This window comes from Oryctolagus cuniculus, chromosome X (assembly GCF_051225735.1).
Source record: "Oryctolagus cuniculus isolate XC-2025 breed Fujian yellow rabbit chromosome X, ASM5122573v1, whole genome shotgun sequence".
NCBI classification, from domain to species: domain Eukaryota; kingdom Metazoa; phylum Chordata; class Mammalia; order Lagomorpha; family Leporidae; genus Oryctolagus; species Oryctolagus cuniculus.
The window spans coordinates 71,443,267-71,455,983 of record NC_142888.1 but is presented as its reverse complement, the minus strand read 5'-3'; the positions used below and the strand labels follow the sequence as shown (position 1 = coordinate 71,455,983).

Here is a 12,717-nt window from a genome sequence, read left to right as displayed (position 1 = left end):
TTTATGTTCACCATGCATTCCCTCAAATTTCCTCAGTTGTTAGAAAAACATTAAAATCCATGTGCCGGGCTCTCATTTCCATGTGTGCCTAAGCTCCCAATGATCCTATAGATGCCAGTGGGAGTTAAGTTCATTAAAAGGAGAGGGCTAGACTCTTTATTTCACAAAATTAGCAATAATCTCCCTCCCACCACACACTTTGCAGACAATGATTATGTGCTGACGAAATCTTACAACAGTGCCCAGAGAGCAAGCCTGGGTCTTTATCCTGAGTGCATGGAGGATGTGAAATGCGGCCTGCCTTCCTGGAGGAGGACAACAGGGTCTCACGGCGTGGCAGTGACCCTAAACATCCTTGTCTGATTCACAGCTGTCGCTCCAGTGGGGACACAGGCCTTGTGGGAAAATGCAGGGCAAGGAAGGTAGAACTGTGGGCGAGGCAGGCTACTAGCAGGATGTGACTGCAGGGTTTGGTGTATCTTAGGAGGCACTGGAGGTTACAGAAGACAGTTTTTTTTAAAGACTTATTTATTTGAAAGGCAGAGTTACAGAGAGGCACAGGCAGAGGCAGAGAGAGAGAGATCGGTCTTCCATCTGCTGGGTCACTCCCTAAATGACCCACATGTGTTGATCTGAAGCCAGGCACTTCTTCTTGGTCTCCCATGTGGGTGAAGGGGCCCAAGGACTTGGGCCATCTTCTTCTGCTTTCCCAGGCCATGGCAGAGAGCTGGATGGGAAGTGGAGCAGCCGGGACCCAAACTGGTGCCCATATGGGATGCTGGCACTGCAGGTGGTGGCTTTACCCGCTACAACACAGCACTGGCCCCCAGAGGACAGTTTGTGACCTGAAGACTACAACATCATCATTCTACTCAAGCTTCCAGGACTGACAGGAGAAAAACTGACTTCGGACAGAGAAAGCTGATACAAATCTTACCTAGGCATTATGCCTTCCTTTTTTTAAAAAAAAGCAGTTGCTTCTAGTGAGAATTTTCATGATGCCTGTTCAGGATCTGTTCCAATGGCATCCTGCTTGAGAGCACAGCCCAAAGCTGGAGGTGCACAGGCCCCTGGGCAGAGCCTCCTAACCCCAGGCAGGCAGACCCCTCTCTGTGGCTTACACTGTTCCTATCTCAAACTCAGCATCTCCCCCTTGAAGCGGAGTTCACCACATTCCATCCTGTGAGAACCTTGAATATTTGCATAGTTTCTAAGCAGCTCCAGAAAACAGGTATTTCAGGAACAATACTCACTGAAGTGCTCTACTTCCCAATATTCTACACGGCTTACAATACCATTCAGATTAATTTTCTCATTGATTTCTTTGTTTGCCTAGCAGGAGCCTGCAAATTGTCTAGTGTTTACTATAAATAACAAACATCTCCATTTTTGCTAGGTTTGGTGTAGAAAAATACTTGAAATTTACAATACAAAACTTCAATAAAAACCGGACTCTTTTTTTTTTTTTTAAGGATTTTCCCCTTAGGGAAAACAAGTAAAAACTGGCTTGTAACTTTACTCCTTACTTATTAGACATTGTCAAATTTGGCTGTAAGATGATGACCATTCAGAAATAAATATTTATAAATACATTCAGAGTTTATGGTCTAGACTCATTGGACTACCAAAAATTTCAAAGATATTTTCCTGTGGGAGTCTGTTGCTTATGGGATTAAAATAAAAATTTATAGGGGTAGCGCTGTGGTATAGTGGGTAAAGCCACTGCCTGCAGTGCTAGTATCCCATATGGGCTTCAGTTTGAGTCCTGGCTGCTCCTCTTCCGATCCAGCTCTCTGCTATGGCCTGGGAAAGCAGTAGAGGATGGCACCCGTGTGGGAGACCCAGAAGCTCCTGTCTCCTTGATTTGGAATGGCACAGCTCTGGCCATTGCAGCCAATTGGGGTGTAAACCAGCAGATGGAAGACCTCTCTCTCTCTCTCTCTCTCAGCATCTCCTTCTTTCCCAGGCCACAGCAGAGAGCTGGATCGAAAGTGGAGCAGCTGGGACTTGAACCAGCACCCATATGGGATGCCGGCACTGCAGGCGGCAGCTTTACCCACTACACCACAGTGCCGGCCCCATTGGGAAAACCTTTTATCCATGTGCAAAAGAATGAATCAGACTCTTGCCCCACAGCATATACAATCAACTAAAAATGGATTGAAGACTTAATTGTAAGACCTGAAACTGTCAAAGCACTACAATAAAATTTTGGGAAAAAGATTTATTGATGTGAGTGATGATTTTTTTGGATGTGACCCCTTTCTCCTCTCACTATTCATCTTTTTGGTTTGGTATTTTTTGTATTAATAATGTTTGATTCTTCTTTTATTATATGTGTAACTGTCCTAGTAATGAATTTCTATTTTCATCTGTTTCATGATGGTAGTCACCCTTCTTTTACTTCCAGTGTAAGAGTCTCTTAAGCATTTCCTATAGGACTGCTCTGATGGTGATGAATTCCCTGTTTATGCTTGCCTTGGTACTTTTTCATTTTTTTATGATTTATTTATTTTTTATTTGAAAGTCAGAGTTATACAGAGACAATAGAGAAAGAGAGAGAGAGAGAGAGAGAGAGAGAGAGAGAGAGGTCTTCCATCCACTGGTTCACTACCCAACTGGCTGAAACAGCCAGAGCTATGCCGATCTGAAGCCAGGAGCCAGGAGCTTCTTCCAGGTCTCCCACACGGGTGCAGGGGCCCAAGGACTTGGGCCATCTTCTTCTGCTTTCCCAGGCCATAGCAGAGAGCTGGATCAGAAGTGAAGCAGCGGGGATTCGAACTAGTGCCCATATGGGATGGCAGCGCTGCAGGCGGCAGCTTTATAGGCTATGCCACAGCACCAACCTCTTCTTTTTCATTTTTGAAGGATAACTTTGCCTGTGTATAATATTCTGGTTTGGCAGTTTCCTTCAAAACTTTGAATATATCATCTAGTTCTTTATTGGCCTGTAGGATTTCTGCTGCGAAGTCTGCAGTGAATGCATTGGGGAGTCCTTTATAAGTGACTTGATATATTTCCCCAGCTGTTTTTAGAATTCTTTCTTTGTCTTGTACTTTTGACAGTTTGGATACAATGTTCCTCACAGAGGACTGTTCTGGTCAATCTGTTAGGTATCCTTTGAGTTTCCTGGACCTGGATGTCTTTCCTAAGATTTGAAGTATTTTCAGCAAATATTTAATTGAATAAATTTTGTAGGCCATTTCCTTTCATCTTTCATTCTAGAATACCCATAACACAAATGTTTGATAATTTAACCATATCCAATAGTTTTGTAGGCTTTCTTCATTCTTTTCAATCTTGGTTTGTCTGGCTGGGTTATTTCAAAGTTACTATCTTTCAACTCAGAAATTTTTTCTTCTGGGCTGTCATTGTGGTACAGTAGGTTAAGCTACTACCTGTGATGCTGGCATCACATATGAACGCTGGTTCTGGGAGACGTGGATGGAGTTCCAGGCTCCTGAAATTGGTCTGGTCCAGTCCCAGCCATTGTGGCCATTTGGGGGAGTGACCCAAGCAAATGGAAGATCTCTCCCTCTCTCCCTCTCTCCCTTTCTGTGTTTGTGTCTCCCTCTCTGTGTGTGACTCTTCCTTTCAAATAAAAATAAATCTTATAAAAAAATCAAAATAAATTCTTTCTTCTACTCGATCTAGTCTGCTGAGGCGGCTCTTATTTTTAAATTTCATTTATTGAATTCTTTTTTAAAAGATTTATTCCATTTACTTGAAAGTGATGGAGGGAGAGGGAGAGGGAGAGGGAAGAGAGAGGGAGAGAGAGAGAGAGAGATTTTCCATCTGATAGTTCATTCTGCAAATGACTGCAGCAGCTGGGGCTGGGGCAGGCAAAAGCCAGGCTACTGGAACTCCATATAGGTCTCCCACATGGGTGATTGATGGGGGCCCAAGTACTTGGTCCATCTTCTATTTTCCCCAGGAGCATTAGCAGGGAGCTGGATTGGAAGCAGAGAAGTTATGTCTTGAACTGGCACTCCAATATGGAATGCTGGCATTGTAGGCAGTGGCTTAACCTGCTGCACCACAATGCTGAACCCCTTTTACTGAATTCTTTTTTTTTTTTTTGACGATTTATTTATTCATTTGAAGTCGGAGTTACACATAGAGAGGAGAGGCAGAGAGAGAGAGAGAGAGAGAGAGAGGGGTCTTCCATCCACTGGTTCACTCCCCAATTAGCCACAAGGGCTGTGCTGATCCGAAGCCAGGAGCCAGGAGCTTCCTCTGGGTCTCCCAGGTGAGTGCAGGGGCCCAAGAGCTTGGGCCATCTTCTACTGCTTTCCCAGGCCGTAGCAGAGTTAGATCGGAAGTGGAGCAGCTGGGACTTGAACCGGTGTACATATGGGATGCTGGCCCTGCAGACGGCAGCTTTACCCAGTACGCCACAGTGCTGACCCTACTGAATTTTTTTTTTATTAAAGTTTGTTTTTATTTATTGAAAGAGTTACAGAGAGAGAGACAGAGAGATAGGTCTTCCATCTGGTGGTTCACTTCCCAGATGGCTGCAATGGCCGGAGCTGCACCGATCCGAAGCCAGGAACCAGGAGCTTCCTCCGCGTCTCCCACGTGGGTGCAGGGGCCCAAGGACTTGGGCCATCTTCTACTGCTATTACAGGCCATAGCAGAGAGCTGGATCAGAAGAGGAGAAGACGGGACTAGAACTGGTGCCCATATGGGATGCCGGCGCTTCAGGCCAGAGCTTTAACCTGCTGTGCCACAGCACCGGCCCCGGCCCTACTGAATTCTTTAGCTCCAAGATTTGTTTGGTTCTTTTCTTTTCTTTCTTTCTTTTTTTTTTTTTTTTTGACAGGCAGAGTGGACAGTGAGAGAGAGAGAGAGAGAGAGAGAAAGGTCTTCCTTTGCCGTTGGTTCACCCTCCCGTGGCCTCTGCGGCCGGCACACCGCGCTGATCTGAAGGCAGGAGCCAGGTGCTTCTCCTGGTCTCCCATGGGGTGCAGGGCCCAAGTACTTGGGCCATCCTCCACTGCACTCCCTGGCCACAGCAGAGAGCTGGCCTGGAAGAGGGGCAACCGGGACAGAATCCGGCGCCCCAACCGGGACTAGAACCTGGTGTGCTGGCGCCGCAAGGCAGAGGATTAGCCTATTGAGCTACGGCGCCGGCCCTTGTTTGGTTCTTTTTTATGATCACTTTCTTGTCCCTAGATTTCTCAAGGAGATCTTGAATTTTATTCCTAATTTCATTGAATTATCTATTTTTTGTTATATCTCACTGAGTTTCCTTGAAGTCACTATTTTGAATTCTTCTTCAGGAAATTTGCTGATTTCTTTTCCTTTGGTGTCTATTGCTAGTGTTCCTATGGTCTTTTGGAGAGATTGTGTTACCTTATGTTTTCATGCTTTTTGTTTTTCTAAACTGATATTAATACTTCTGGTGAATCAATTGCCTCTACCAATATTATGGGGTTGTCGCTCCCCCTCTTCATGGAGGAACGACACTAAACACTGCCTAGGCTTCATATCCGAGTCACGGCACCATTATGTCGCTCCCCGTCTTCGTGGAGGAACGACACAGGACCCTGCGCTGTTCTTTTGTCTGCTTGGCCCTCCCCGGGTTTGCTGCTGGTTCTTCCCGGGTTGGCTACCGACCCTTCCACCTCCGTGGAAGGGCGGTTCCCCCTGGCCACATTCCCCACTTCCGCGGGGGAGCGGCACACCGCCGGCCGGCTCTCTCGGGGGCTGCACAGGTGTTCCTTCAGATGTTCCCCTTAGATGTTCCTGGTGCATGTTGTCTCTCTCCTCCTTTATAGTCCTCTTCCGCCAATCCCAACTCGGCTGCCCACACGCCGAGTACGCTGCTCTCCTCCAATCAGGAGCAGGATCAGCTCCTGGAGGTCATCACTCAAGTTGGCAAGAGGCAGCTGCGTAGAAGCTGTTTTCTCCTCTCCCAGCGCCATATTGTGGGAGAGCAGATGCATAGAATAAGTCTTAATTCCAGTAACTTAGTCTAGTCCGAGTTGCTCCCAGTTGCTCCCCACAGGGGTACTTTTGTGATAAAAGAATTTCTGGTGGTTATATCCTAATATGTCAGTTTGGTAGGCTGCATTGGCTTTGGTTCTAGGTAAGCACTTTATTGTCCATATAACTTTTCAGGTATAATCAGGGTTCTTGGATTGCATCATCAGGTGGGATCCAACTTTCTTAGGTGGGTGGGTTCACTCATGGCTCCGAGTGTGTGGTATGTCTGGCAGTGGGTGTAGGGTGCTTATCAGTGTCTATAGGTCATGTGGGAATGCTCTGGCTGGCCTGTGCAGGTGAAGCATGGCTGGGATGGTTGTGGAGACAGGGTGTTCATCACTTTCTGAGAGTCATATGGTGGTAGGGCCACTCTGGGGCTCAGTTAGGTGTGGGTTCAGTCTGCTTGGTAGCGTAGCAAGATGCCTATCAATGTATAAGGCTTGCTTGGGGCTGGGCTGTACTTGTTGGCCCAGATTGGGTGCCTGTTACTGTCCTAAGGCCACACATGATTTTACAGGGCCTCTGTGGGCTGATCTGCTCAGAGCATGCTTCCTGAGGACAAGGGTATGTTGGTGGGATCACTTATCTGCTTATCAGTGTTTTGGCAAGCCAAGTCACTCACAGAAGGTTGCTTAGCTTCTTTCTGTAATTGTGGGTTGGGGAGGGGCACCCAGCTGCTTCCCATGATCATGGGTGGATGGTTGGTACTGCCTGTCTTCTAGGCCCTCAGCCAGCAAATCGTTTCAAGATGGACTTCTTGACTGCTTCTTGGAGCCACAGGGAGATGGGCAGGGCTTCCACTTAATTCCTGGGGCCCTCAGCAGGCTGAAGTACTTGGTGTGTGGGCTTCCCTGATGTTTTATAGCATCATAAATGGGTATGTGGAACTGCCTGGCAACTTTCTGAGACAGCACTGGGTATGTGGAATTGCCTAACTACTTCCTGGGAGCTTTGGTTGGTCAAGATGCTCAGAGATTCCTAGAGTCCAGGAGCTTCCTAGAGCCATGGGAGGGTAGATGGGACCAGTTGGCTTGTTTACAGCAATAGGTTGGCTGAACAGTTGAGATCAGTTGCCTGTTGGGGTCACAGGATCCCAAGTGGGCAAAGTCTCTGCATTGGCACTGTATAGCAGGAGCCTGAGTGGTGGAGAGAACAATTTAGGCTTGGTCTTTCTTTTGGACAATGTAGTACTGTGATAATCCATCAGCTCTCCACTGGGCTCAGAGCCTGTGAAGCCTGCAGGCTTCTCCATAAGCAAATATTTTAGGTGCATGGTGTGGGTAGAGACTGCTGGCAATGTTCTCATTATCCTTTCCCCACTAAGTGAAATCCATTTTCATTCAAGATTGATTTTAAGAGATTAGGCAGTGGATACCTAGTTTCCTTTTTTATAAGGGCATTGTGTATCTCTGCATTCTGTGATGTTTCTGCCACATCTGTAATGCACTCCTGCACTCTGCCTCAAACCCCCAGTGAAATAGCTGTTGTTTTTTCCTCTCGTTTTGGTCTTTTATTGTGGAGGGAAGTATGCCAGGTACCTCTAATCAGCTATTTTGCTGATGTTACCATTTATTTTTAAAATTGTTTCAATCTTTCTGCTAAATTTCTGAATTGTTTCTCTGTATTTTCTTGAAGCTCTTGTTGAGCTTCCTTAAATTAGCTGTTTTGAACAGTTTGTCCTACACCTCATACATATGCATTGCTTAATGTTAGTTATTGAGACCTTATTTTGAGGTAACCTCATGTTTCCCTGATTATTTTTTAAAATAGATTTATTTATTTATTTCAAAGGCAAAGTGACAGAGAGAAGTGAGAGAGGGAGAAACAGAAAGGCCTTCCACTGTTGGTTCACTCCTAAATGGCCACAAAGGCTGGGGCTGGGCCAGGCCAAAGCAAAGAGCCTGGAATTTCACCCAGGTTTCCCGCATGGGTGACAGGAGCTCAAGTGTTTGGGACATCTTCTACTGCTTTCCCAGGAGCATTAGTAAGAATCTGGATCAGAAGCAGAACATTGGGCTGGCATTCTGGCAAAGTGGGTTAAGCAACTACCTGTGATGCCTTCAATATCATATGGGCACTGATTCAAACCCCAGCTGCTCCACTTCTGATCCAGCTCCCTGCTAATGTGCCTGGGAAAGCAGGGGAAGATGGCCCAAGTACTTGGGCCCCCACCACCCATGTGGGAGACCTGCATAGAGTTCCAGGCTTTTGGCTTTGGCCTGGCCCAGACCTGACTGTTGTGGCCATTTGGAGAGTAAGCCAGCAGATGGAAGATCTCTCAGTCTGCCCTCTCTGTAACTATGCCTTTCAAATACATAAACAAAAAACTTGTTTTTCTAAAAGAAGCAGAGCATCTGGGACTGGATCTGTGGCTCTGATGTGGGATGCCAACATTGTAAGTGGTGGCTTAACCTGCTGCACCACAATGCCAACCCCTCCCTGCTTCTTGATCCTTGTGGTTATGCATTGATGTCTACACATTAACAAGGTAAGTATTTATTCTAGCCTTTGAATTTGGTTTTATCTGGGGACATCCTTAACAGTAAGTCTGTCCTGAAAATCCTGGCAGATTTCTGTTGTGGTCATTAAGCCCATAACCATATAGCCATTGCAGTGCTAAGGAGTGCCCTAAACTCAAGATTGCCATGACCAGAGCAGTGCCAAGCTGGAATCCTGTGGTTGTCAATGATACTGTCAAGCCTGGCTGGAATCTAAGCCCCTGGTCATTGAGATCTGCCTGTCATTATGGGTTATTTTGGGCCCAAGGCCACTGTAGTCATCTGGTAGTGATATGAACTGGAAAATGAGTTCATCTCACTGTGGCTATGGGTTCCCATTTGGTGTTGGGGAAGATCTAGGGACTTGGTCTGTGAATATCAGTCTGGATTCAGAGGCCTTAGAAGACTGTCTGGCACTGGGATATACCATGGTGGACTCCATTTTGGGTTCCAAGCCAAAGTTCTGTGCTTACTTCCCCCAATTTCTCCCCAAAAGACAGTGTCTTACCTCATACTGTGCTGCTTGTGGTTGAGAAAGGGGTGATATGGGTAATGTAAAACTGTCCTCCTTACCCTCTTCAGTGTATCTTTTCTTCTTGTTATGCTATGACCAGGTACTGTATTCCCTCAGCTGGTTTTCTTTCCTGGATACATTCTCAAATTAATATTTCTTCAGAGGGATGATTGATGGAGGGTCCTATTCTGCCATTTTACTTCTTGTTTAGTTTTTTAAAAAATATTTTTTCTCTCAGTGCTTAGTTTCTATTGTTATGCTTTCAGATTTAATGATATTTCCTTCTGCAATGTCTAATCTGATTCAAGATCATCAAACCAGTCTGGCAACTCACTGAGTAGGATGCAAGTGGATCAGGATCTGTTGCATTTGGATAGTGGACTAAATGGATGCAGTCTAGTTATTGTGTTGGCAGATACAAAGTGGTACTTGTCACATGATAGCAGTCAGCTGCTTATAGGGAAGGAATCCTGAGCCAATCTCCACCAAAATTTACCAGGAATTTCTTTACCATATTATATATTTTATAACATGCCACTTACAGTACAATATCCAATGAAAGATGATGTCATGGAATACGTGAAAAGTTATCAACTCCTATAAGAATCAAATACTTTCTTTTTTTTAAAACTTTAAGAATCAAATACTTTCATCTTGAATTTGTGATTTTCAGTTTTAAAACACAAAGAGCAAATTTAGGAGTAGAAGATATTATTTAAACATTTCAATAAAGGTAGTAAGTAGTTTTTGGCAAGATTGCCAAAATAGTTCCTGGAGAATAGATTTTGGGAATAGAAAATGGGTGCTTCATTTGTCACTAGAAATGGATATGAATCCATCTATTGGGAGAGCAAGTCATTTTAATAAGCATGAAAACATGTGAGTCATTATATGTAGAATGTTCCATCATTCTAATTGGAAGGGGACCAATACAGGATGTATTTTAAAATTTAGAATGATATAAAATGGTTCCCCACTTCCCTATTCCCACTTCCTGTATTTCTGTTACAGCAAAGTGCTGTAAATTACTATTTCTTTACTATCAAAGTAGTTATCAGGGTACAAATCAATAGCTGAATATGTTACTTTGAAAACACTATGGGCCAGCGTTGTGGTGTAGCAGGTAAAGCTACCTTCCTGTGACACTGGCATCCCATATGGGCACTGGTTCGAGTCCAAGCTGCTGCATTTCCAATCCAGCTCCCTGCTAATGGCCTGGGAAGAGCGGTGGAATACGGCCCATGTGTTTGAGCCCCTGTCACCCACATGTGAGATCTGGATGAAGCTTCTGGGTCCTGGCTTCAGTCTGGCCCAGCCCTGGCTGTTGCATCCATCTGGGGAGTGAACCAGCAGATGGACGATCTCTCTCTCTCTCTATAACTCTGACTTTCAAACATGTAAATAAAACTTTAAAAAAGAGAAATATTTTAATATAGAAGATTGGTAGATACTTAAAAAAAGATTATTTTTATTTATAAGGCAGAATGGCAGAGAAAGAACATGAGAAATATGGAGAGTTCTCCACCTGCTGGTTCAGTCCCCATATACATGTAACAGCTACGGCTAGACCAGGCAGAAGCAAGGGGCCAGGAATTCAACCAGGGTCTCCCACATGAGTGGCAGGAAACCAACTACTTGGGCCGTCACCTGATGCCTCCCAGGGTGTGCAATAGCAGGAAGCTGGAATTGGAAGAGGAGCCCAGAATCTCCCAGACACTCTAATATGGAATGCAGACATCCCAAGCAATGGCTCAATTTGCTGTACCATAACTTAGCCCATGCCTGGTAGATACTTTTTAATTCATTCATATGAAAGTAAGTTGACATGTAGAATTGATTTTTCTGTTATTCCAAAATGTTGTTTTCTTAAAATTCTAAAAAGTTTGCAAAATATTCATTTGGAAAATTAAGGCAAGAACTAGTATCCATGAGAGGTTGGTTTTACATATCAATGGAAGTGTTTTGTTGCTAAAATTATGAAATTTAAAGTTGATCTGTTTCCTAAGGTTGGGCATTTGGCACAGGGTTATGATACCTTTTGGAATGCTCACATCCTATACCCAAGTGCCTTGACTAGAGTCCCAGTTTCTCTCCCATTTCCACCTTTTTACTGATGTGCACCAAGGGAGACAGAGTGACGGCTCTGTTACGTGGGTACCTGCCACCCACATGGGAGACCTAGATTCAGTTCTGGGCTCCTTACTTTAGCCTGGCTCAGCCTCAGTTGCTGCAGGCATTTAGGGAGTGAGCTAGTAAATGGCAGAGCTCTGTTTTTCTCTGTCTACTTTTCAAATAAATAAAAATAAATTTAGAAATTAAGTAAAATTAACCTATTTCTTAAAAAAATCTGTTGTCACAATTTTTTTTAAAAGATGTGCATTAAATGTTAAGGCAGTTCTTTTGCTTTTAGGTAAGTGTTTTTAAGGATTTTTACAAAATGAATTTTAAACAGCCGAGATGTATATAACAATGTCTGTATTTGATGTAATAAGATGGTGGAAAAGTACAAAGATAGACTACTTGATCAAGAAGCTCTGGATCACCACAGCACACAGAATGGCAGTAAGTGCAAATCCCATCATGAGGATTAGAACAAATATGTTGTCATTTATTTCCATCCCGGACTTTTCACCTTTTTGTTCATTAGAGCCACTGCCTTTGTTTCCTTTACCACCTCTGCCAGCCCTTGGATTTGGCTTATGAGTTGAAAAAAGAGTACTGGGGCTATATGGGCCCCAGATCTCTTGCATTCCGGTAGAGATTTTATATTGGCGTCCAGCACAAACCTTGAAGCGATAACGCGTATTTGAGAGAAAGTTGGAAAAGGAGAATGAAGTGTTCGGTCCTTTGTAAATCTAAAGGAAAAGGAATCAAAATAAGAATTATATTTTCTTACCAAATAAAATGACATTATGTGGTTTTAACAATAGGAAAAATATAAATTAATTAATCTCATGAACATCTTCACAACAAAAATAAATTTTTTTCTTTTAGAAATTCTCGGCCGGCGCCACGGCTCACTAGGCTAATCCTCTGCCTTGTGGCACCGGCACACCGGATTCTGTCCCGGTTGCCCCTCTTCCAGGCCAGCTCTCTGCTGTGGCCAGGGAGTGCAGTGGAAGATGGCCCAAGTGCTTGGGCCCTGCACCCCATGGGAGACCAGGAGAAGCACCTGGCTCCTGCCATCGGATCAGCGCGGTGCGCCGGCCGCAGCAAGCTGGCCGCGGCAGCCATTGGAGGGTGAACCAACGGCAAAGGAAGACCTTTCTCTCTGTCTCTCTCTCTCTCACTGTCCACTCTGCCTGTCAAAAAAAAAATTCTCTAGGGACTGGCATTGTGGTATAGTAGGTTAAGCTACCGCCTGTGATGCCACCATCCAATATGGGCACAGGTTCAATTCCCGGTTGCTCCACTTCTGGTCCAGCTCTCTGCTATGGCCTGGGAAAACAGCAGAAGTTGGCCCAAGTGCTTGGGCCCCTGCCACCCACGTGGGATATATGGATGAAACTCCTGGCTCCTGGCTTTGGCCTGGCTCTGCCCTGCCATTTTGGGAATAAACCAGCAGATGGAAGATTCTCTCCCCCACCTTCCGTCTCCCTCTCCCTCTCTCTCTCTCTGTAACTTTAGCAAACAAGTAAATAAATCTTTAAAAAAATAAAAAAAAAAAAGAAAAGAAGTTCTCTAAATATTCTGAGGACCTAGTACTGTTTAGGTAAT

At 44.7% G+C, this 12,717-nt stretch overlaps 1 protein-coding gene across 1 annotated transcript in view; it reads right to left on the bottom strand.

The window, feature by feature from the left end:
* Positions 1-11,458: 11,458 nt before the first annotated feature.
* LOC100338274 (fibronectin type III domain containing protein 3C1) overlaps positions 11,459-12,717 on the bottom strand; it is a 36,318-nt gene continuing 35,059 nt past the window's right edge. The window contains exon 25 of the mRNA XM_051827360.3: positions 11,459-11,855. Coding sequence (XP_051683320.2) covers positions 11,517-11,855 — 339 coding nt within the window. The 3' untranslated portion in view covers positions 11,459-11,516. The remainder of the gene's footprint in view (positions 11,856-12,717) is intronic.